This window comes from Fukomys damarensis, unplaced genomic scaffold, assembly GCF_012274545.1.
Source record: "Fukomys damarensis isolate Sample0158 unplaced genomic scaffold, DMR_v1.0_HiC HiC_scaffold_12, whole genome shotgun sequence".
Taxonomy (NCBI): Eukaryota; Metazoa; Chordata; class Mammalia; order Rodentia; family Bathyergidae; genus Fukomys; species Fukomys damarensis.
Genome location: NW_022900924.1, coordinates 27612163 through 27621028, shown reverse-complemented (window position 1 = coordinate 27621028; position 8866 = coordinate 27612163). Strand labels below are relative to the sequence as shown.

General features: G+C 32.7%; 1 protein-coding gene across 1 annotated transcript in view; it reads left to right on the top strand.

Moving 5' to 3' along the window:
• The first annotated feature begins 1374 nt into the window (after nt 1-1374).
• The window catches only part of Bche (butyrylcholinesterase), a 52160-nt gene continuing 44668 nt past the window's right edge, over nt 1375-8866 (top strand). The window contains exons 1-2 of the mRNA XM_010611766.1: nt 1375-1494; nt 6376-7900. Coding sequence (XP_010610068.1) covers nt 6384-7900 — 1517 coding nt within the window. The 5' untranslated portion in view covers nt 1375-1494; nt 6376-6383. The remainder of the gene's footprint in view (nt 1495-6375; nt 7901-8866) is intronic.

Here is an 8866-nt window from a genome sequence, read left to right as displayed (position 1 = left end):
ATAAGCTTTAACTTCCTCATCTGGAAATGTAGTTAATAATATTAACAAAATAATGACATGTAGATTTTATGCATATTATTGTTAGTATATTTATATAATAAATGTAAACATAATATGGAAATAATATGCAACATACTTGTTGGAATAATTAAGACATTTGATGTAAATTGACAGTTGCAAAAATACCAGGGAGAACTCGGGTCCTTGCGCTTGCAAGGCAGGCCACCCAACCGCTGAGCTAAATCCCCACCCCCATTATCTCTCTTTTATAAGCTTTAACTTCCTCATCTGGAAATGTAGTTAATAATATTAACAAAATAATGACATGTAGATTTTATGCATATTATTGTTAGTATATTTATATAATAAATGTAAACATAATATGGAAATAATATGCAACATACTTGTTGGAATAATTAAGACATTTGATGTAAATTGACAGTTGCAAAGACTGGTACAAGACAATCACAACAAATGCCAGTTTTCATATTTGGATATTTGAAATTTTAGCAAAGTATTCAATACTTAAAATGAACCTCTGTACAAATATATGCCTAAAGAGTCTAAAGGTGAGAAATTTAAAAAGAAGTTTACTTATAAGAGGATTTGGAATGAAACTGCCTTAAGAAGTTAGATATTAAAGAGTTTACTAAGTTTTTAAATTTAATTTTCCTAAATATGTATTTCAAGAAAGATAATCCTGAAAGATATAAATATATTCTTCACAGAGCATGTACTATCAGGTGACAAAAATTTTTTTCTAAAGAGTTCAATAATATTTAAGTGCATTTTCCTTGTGGTGGCCAGAAAACGATGGCTTTTTATTATATATGTCTACTTGTAGGACCTCCTGAAGAGTAAATTATCACAACAGTGGGTTTCATAGGACTTTAAAAACCTGTTGAAGTGTGGGATTTGACAGGAATTACATATCTGAGACATTTACTTAGTTGATATTGGAATAACTAATCTTTTGACTTGCATAACTTATATTTAATAAGATTTTGTTTCCTTTTTTCTCTTTTGTGTACTTTACACAATTTTCACAGGCTAATATTATAACAAACTTCATTAGTAGAATTTCTTTAGCACAGTGTGCACACCTTTAAATCTTAAGATAAGCATAAGAAAACTAGAAAAATCTTGAAAATTCTGCTACCGTTAAAACCCATGCATTTTCTGTTAAAGAAGCTTCTTTCTTTCCTTTTTTTTTTTCTTTTTTTCTTCAGCCATAAAAGAGTGGCTATTTTTGTAAATGAATCACTATGCATTTACACCATTAGCCTCTGAACAGATGTCAGAAAGTAAAGATTGGCTGCCTCTAGATCTAGCTGCTGCTGCCAACTCTCGCGAGCTTTGTCAGTAACAGTTGATTGTAATGTTAGTGCAGTCCAATTTACAGGCTGGAGCAGCAGCTGCATCCTGCATTCCCCTGAAGTGTTACATGCTTTCCGCTCTTTGCAGACTTTGTCATCTTTTTAGGCAGAAAGTCGGGTAAGTTCCTCTGAATTTATCCCTTTGTGTAGAACTGCAAGTTACTGTGAAGCTCATTCTGTGGGAACGGTGTGATTTCTTCACGTGTTTTTTTGTGTCCCTTTGGTGCTTTGTGAGAAACAGTCACTGAAGCTGGAAAACGGGACAGATGAAGCAGAAGAGCAGGCACCTGCTGATCACTCTATTTCTAAGGGGACGCGGATTCCGTGTGTCTAACTGCTGAGGAAATGACTCATTTAGTCTACTTTGTATAAAGGGCAATAGCCCTTGTGGAGTAGCTGCTCCATTAGAATGTTTGCTCTAAGGAGAAACATTTTATGTTGCTTTACCCATAAATGCACTGATTAGTGAATGTCTTCTTAAAAGATTAACAAAAGTAGTCTTTGGACAGACTTCATCTATTTTTTTTTCCTCCCTCCCTTTTTTGTTAGTTAGGTTAAAATTAATAGATCGCTAATGGAGTATCTAAAAGGTTACTTTCCTCAATCAACTTTTTGAAATCTGAAACTTTCACAATATCGACGGGCAAATGAGAGGCAAAAGTTTCCTTTAAGTAAAAGGAAAATCTATTTCCTGGTTTGATTTACAAACTTTTCTCCTTTGCCCTGTTTGTTCTCTGTATTTTTAGATGTGTTTAAATTGCAGCAAAATATCATCCATTTACTTTAATTTTTATTATTATCAAGTTATAAGCAAATATAGATTTTGTGCTTTTCCTAAGATCTTGTAAACCTGCCATTACTTTTGATATCCGTTCCAATCTAACCATAGGGTTAATCATTAAAAGTATAATAAATGCAATATTGAAAGTTGAACAACATTATTTCATTGCTTAGATTTCTATTTGCAATACATTTTTATGTATGTTTTTTGTACTTTTATGTATATATTTGTATTAGGAGTTTCTATCAATAGAAGGTAATGCCTAGTCTAAACTAGTACTTATGGTAATTGCAACTATATTTCTATTAAATATTACTTAAGGACAATAATTTTCCTTTAAGAGTAAGGTTTAATGCATGTTATGGTGTCTTTAAAGTTCTCTGCGAGTAATAAATAGGTTGGCGTTTTGGAACTGAAATATAATTTCTACTTGGATTTTCAAAGTTCTGTTCTATCTTTTTAGGTTTTGTGTTTTTACTAATTTGCATTGTCTCATGTTATATAATTCTTTTAAAAAGTCCAATAGCAGCATATATCATTTTTGTAAAATATAAGCTAATAATATTTTAACAAATCACATCTTATTTACAAATTTAGGTCCTAATTTATGTATTGGTAATAATAACATATTTAAATTAAATATTAACTTTGTTTTGGTGATTTTGTTAAAAATCTGTTCATTTTTACTAAATCTTTACTGTCACAGAGAAATATAGTTGAACATATAATATCCTGAGAACAGGCTCGAGTTCCAAAGAAGACTCATGAAATCTAGTAATTGAATGTTCAAATTGTTTCTACAATAAAATTTTGTGAATTTTTCTCCTGAGGACAGATACAGATCTCATACTTCTCATAACTAATATAACATCTTCTACCAGTACACAACCTCCTAGTGCCTAAAGGATATCTGAAGGGTCCCTGAAAGAGAGCATCACAGTTAATTTATTTATAAACAGACTTCTCTGACTGCTCACTTCACATAGCCTACAACAAAACAAGTTTTTAGGTTTGGTATAAAGACTTATTTGTTTAAATTTAACCGGATGTGCTTTAGTGGTGCTTGTGTAGATCATATTAATATCATCTATGTGGCTCTTTGCCAAATACTTTAATAAGATTGTTTTCAAATTAAAATATGTGTTTTAAAGGTAACTTTTTCAAATATAGAAAAATTACCTGATACCCAGGAGGCAGTTTTATGAATATTTTATATAGTCACTGGCTAGCCCATTATTTTGCATATTTGCTAATATTCAATTATGGCAAATATATCATAATAGTTCTTTATTTCCATCATTTTATCACATCATCTTATAGTATAAAGTTACATATTATTAGATTTGGCTTGGGAATTTTGTCACTTAAATTTGGGGGTGTCAACTGGGAGAGGAAGAGTACTAGGGATTGAATCCACGGCCTTCACACTCAGCTACATCACCAAACCTTTTTAATATTTTTTTCTTTTTGTCTTTGTTTGTTTGAGATGGGTTTTCTTTAACTCTCTAAGTGGCCCAACCTGGGCTTGAACTTGTGATCCTCCTGCTTCACATCCCAGAGTGCTGTGATTATAGGAAAGGTAGATTTTCAAGCTATATTTAAAATGAAAAACAAAAAGATACATTTTCTCATTTTTGTCTTAAAAGTTGTATTTTTAAAACTCTACAAGTCCCCAAATATTATCATTAACTTTTGATATCCTGGAGCCTTTGATGCACTTGAAATTCTTTATCCTTCAGGAATTTTTCTGGCTCTCACATCATTAATTTACTTTGACATTCCAAACAAAGCTCACATCTTTCTTTCAAATATTAATTACTACTTCAGTAGGTTAGTTGATTGTATTCAGATATAGAGTTGTACATGGTGAGAAAATTGGCCTCATTCTTTAAACATGTTGTGTACCCCCAAAATTTAATGGCTTAACTGCAGTGGCAAATGATACCAGAATTCATAGGAGAAACAGTACAAGTTTTATTGAATATTTTAATTATTATTAAATATTTAGATATATAAACTAATAGCATTTTTTTCTTTTTAAATATTTTTATTATTTCATCTAAATATGTGTGATGAGCTTTGAGTAAAACAAAATGATGTTTTTTTAATCAAAGTGCTACTGCCAGGTGTAAAAGTCTTAGACTATGTTGAGCATGTGTGTATATTTATACTTCCACATCAAGTACAGATTTATTAATATGGAATATAGGGATCTTCAACAGGAACCAGTGAATGAGAACTGCCTTGTTGTCTTTTCAATAGATACGTGCTTGCCCCAATCATTTGTAGTCCTATTAATTATATTATTTACAAATAAAAACTCATGTATATTACTGTTGAAGTAATAGTGTCTTTACATCACATAGATAGTACTGTAAAAATCTTGAACTACTTGACACAAAATAATAAAAAACATACAAAATATTTATGTAAATAAAATTGAGCAACATGAGAATGATCTACAGTTTTAGATGCTATAGCAGCTATTTTAAACAATAAAAAATGAAGTTATCATATGTGTTAATTACACACAAAGCAACTATATTTTGTAGAAATTATAGTTGCTTTGCAATAAAATCATTAAACTTTTTATAGAACAAAATTTAAAATTTTTCAGAGACCAAAACTTATCAGCATTTTGTGTTTGGGTTTTAAAGGTAAATTAATGTTTAAGTAAAACCAAGCAGAAAAAACACAAATGGCTCTTGTGTTGACCTCAAAAGGCCACTCACTGAGGCAAGTAGAAGTGAGGAAGGAGGTCAAAGAGGGCTGCTGCAGTGAATTTATTGTAATGCAGCTGAGAGAAAGCCAGCTTTGTATCATATTCTCCTTGACAAAGTAAATTTTCAGAAAAGAAAAACAATCCCTCATATTACTTTGTGCTTCTCCAAATGTTCACATGATTTATTTAATGTGTTTAGTAACTTTCAGCAAAAAAAAAGAATAAAAAAGACATAGTAGCAGTGCCTCTAACTCCTGTCAAAAATATTAAATTCCGTTAGTGTCAGGTGACCAGAACCTTTAGATTATTAATACTAGAGATTATTTTCTTCTTAATATTTACAATACAACAAATTATATTGGTCATAGTTAATTATTTAAATGTCATAAATGTACAAAGTGTAAGAATATTGTATGTTTTAATAGTATATTTTATTGATCCTAACACAATTTAGTTATACCAAAGCAGAATGTATAAAAAAAATAATCTGTGAGTTGACTTAAAAACAGAATTTGTTGTAACAATCATTTTATGTATTTTTATATTTTTCAGTGCATATTGATACTGCTAGAATGATATACAGTCATATAAATAAAGTCATTATTAATCAAGTGCTATACCCCATGTTTAACTTATTCAGATTTTTGTTGGAATCAAAAAATACTTGATGATAGCTCTCTCATGAACACTAGTGAATGAGGCTGATTTAAGACACAAATATTCTGGGTCAAGGAAATACTTGCCATTGTGACTGTAATTCAGGCCAAGAAACCCCTTATCTTTTCAAGTTTCAGAGAAATTCCTTAGTATATATCTCCAGCCTTTGTCAATTTCAGATCTCTTAACATAGGCTTTCTTTTTTAATGAAAACGAGTTTGTGAGCTTTTTTACAATTTGTAAAATACATTCCCAATACAGTATCTTTGTTGCCTAACGTTCTATGAATGAAGTCTCTAAATGCTTTTTTATGGCTTGACTAAGATTGTACAGAGAAAGAAATCAGTAGGCAAAGGGACCGTGAATGGGACCATTGAATAGAAAAGGACAGAGAGAATTCCATGGACAAGAAATACAATTCTATAGACTGCAAGCGACCCAGTCATTATATTTCAGAAAATATATGCATTTATGTTTTTTCTACTAACCGAGGTAGAAATTATATCTAACATAAGAAGTGCCACATTTGATATGGCTCTGTATGGCACAGAATAAATATTATATATTCTTGGGTCAAGCTTCCTAAGATATAAAATGTTTTTACAGTGATTTGATAATGAATATTTCCAAAAAGAAATAACATTTGCTTTCCATTCTATTAATTTTTCTTCTAGATTAAAATCTGAAACATCTTCATTATGTTTTCTTAAACTGCGCAGGTCTTCTTAGTGGTAGCAGATGTATGTAGGATTAATATCCACTACATTTTGTTTAATCAGCAGCAGCAATTTATAACACAATATGTATGATGCCAATAGAATTTTCTACTCTTCTTTCAGAGATCAATATGCAAAGTGAGCATGCAGCCACCAGTACCTCATCTATTTTGTGGTTTCTTCTGTCCTGCGTGCTTGTCGGGAAGTCCCACACTGAAGAAGAGACCTTAGTTACAACCAGTAGTGGAAAAGTCAGAGGGATGAACGTGCCAGTTCTTAGTGGCACAGTCACTGCCTTCCTTGGAATTCCCTACGCACAACCACCTGTTGGTAGTCTTAGATTCAAAAAGCCACAACCTCTGAACAAGTGGTCTGAAATTTGGAATGCTACAAAATATGCAAATTCTTGCCATCAAAACATAGATCAAAGTTTCCCAGGTTTCCAAGGATCAGAGATGTGGAATCCAAACACAGACCTCAGTGAAGACTGTTTATATCTTAATGTGTGGATTCCATCACCGAAGCCAAAAAATGCTACTGTGATGATCTGGATCTATGGTGGTGGTTTTCAAACTGGGACGTCCTCTTTATATGTTTATGATGGCAAGTTTCTGGCTCTGGTTGAGAGAGTTATTGTGGTTTCAATGAACTACAGAGTGGGTGCCCTAGGATTCTTAGCTTTACCAGGAAATTCTGAGGCTCCAGGAAACTTGGGTCTATTTGACCAACAGTTGGCACTTCAGTGGGTCCAGAACAATATTGCAGCGTTTGGTGGGAACCCTAGAAGTGTCACTCTCTTTGGAGAAAGTGCAGGAGCAGCTTCGGTTGGGCTTCATTTGCTTTCTTCTAAAAGCCATCCCCTATTCACCAGAGCCATTCTGCAAAGTGGGTCCCCTAGTGCACCCTGGGCAGTAATGTCTCCTTATGAAGTTAGGAACAGAACATTGACATTGGCTAAATTTATTGGCTGTTCCAAAGACATTGAGACTGAGACAATCAAATGCCTTCAAAGTAAAGATCCTCAGGAAATTCTTCTGAATGAAGTATTTGTTCTCCCTTACGATACTCTCCTGTCAGTAAATTTTGGTCCAACTGTAGATGGTGATTTTCTAACTGACATGCCAGAGAATTTACTGCAACTTGGACAATTAAAAAAAACCCAGATCTTGGTGGGTGTGAATAAAGATGAAGGGACAGCTTTTCTAGTATATGGTGCTCCCGGTTTTAGCAAAGATAATAACAGTATTATAAATAGAAGGGAATTTCAAGAAGGTTTAAAAATATGCTTTCCAGGAGTGAGTGAATTTGGAAGGGAATCAATCCTTTTCCATTATGCAGACTGGCTAGATGACCAGAGACCTGAAAACTACCGAGAAGCCTTGGATGACGTTGTTGGGGACTATAATATTATATGCCCTGCTCTGCAGTTTACCAAAACCTTCTCAGATTTGGGAAATCATGCCTTTTTCTACTCTTTTGAACACCGATCCTCCAAACTTCCTTGGCCCGAGTGGATGGGAGTTATGCATGGCTATGAAATTGAATTTGTCTTTGGTTTACCTCTGGAAAGAAGAAGTCATTACACAAAAGCAGAAGAAATTTTGAGTAGATCCATAATGAAACACTGGGCAAATTTTGCAAAATATGGGTAAGTGCCGATATTTGTAATTTTTCTCTAGTTTTGTGTGTTTCGCCTAGCTTTGCTTTATCTCTGATGCAGAATTCATTAACGCTATAGAAATTCTTCATTCTTTTTGTATCTTTTTACATTTTTGGGCTTTTTAATATTATGTAGTGAATTTCAATTAATAGAAATCATAGAATGTTTATAAAAAATATTTTCTGATTTTATTCTCATTATATTGCAAAGTACATTGACAATGTTGGTCAAGTATGTGTGGAAATAGATGGTTGCCTTGAGGACTAAGTTATTGTGATAATGCGTTTTAACCTGCACATTTACTGTGTCTCCAGATTTAGTCAAGAGTAGGAATATGTTTTCTCATGCCCATCAGCCTGATTTAATGTTATCTGATGCATGGAAAAACACATCTCTGCTCAGGAAAGTGAAGGGAAAGATAGCCATGAAAGTTGCCCCAGATAACCCAAAATGTACAGTGTTGACCAGTTCGTCAAATATTCTCCCAAACAGGTGTGTTAAGCACTCTCAGGTAACCTGTGAGTGACAAGATCTATCTTTTAACTAAGCTATTCTCACGTGAGGAATTTCATGGCTTGCGTTAGATAATCAGAGTCTTTTTAAAACAACACATTTCTAGGGCCAGGGATTTAGCTCAGTGGGACTCTGCCTGCCTTGCAAGTGCAAGGTCCTAAATATAATTTAAAAATAATTAAATTCAATTAAAATTCAAATAAATTAATTCAATTAAACATTTTTTTAAACAATGAATTTCCCTTGATATTATAAATATTGTGATATTATGTCCTCAAGAGTCAGGGAACTATGGAAATTCCTAGTTTAGAGGTTTCACTACTGCTTTTTCAATTTTACAGTGGTGCACAACTGACACCATTCAGTAGAAATTGTTTTTTGCCTTTTTTTTTTTTTTTTTTTTTTTTTTTTTTTGGGGTTGAATCTCTGGCTTTTGTTCTT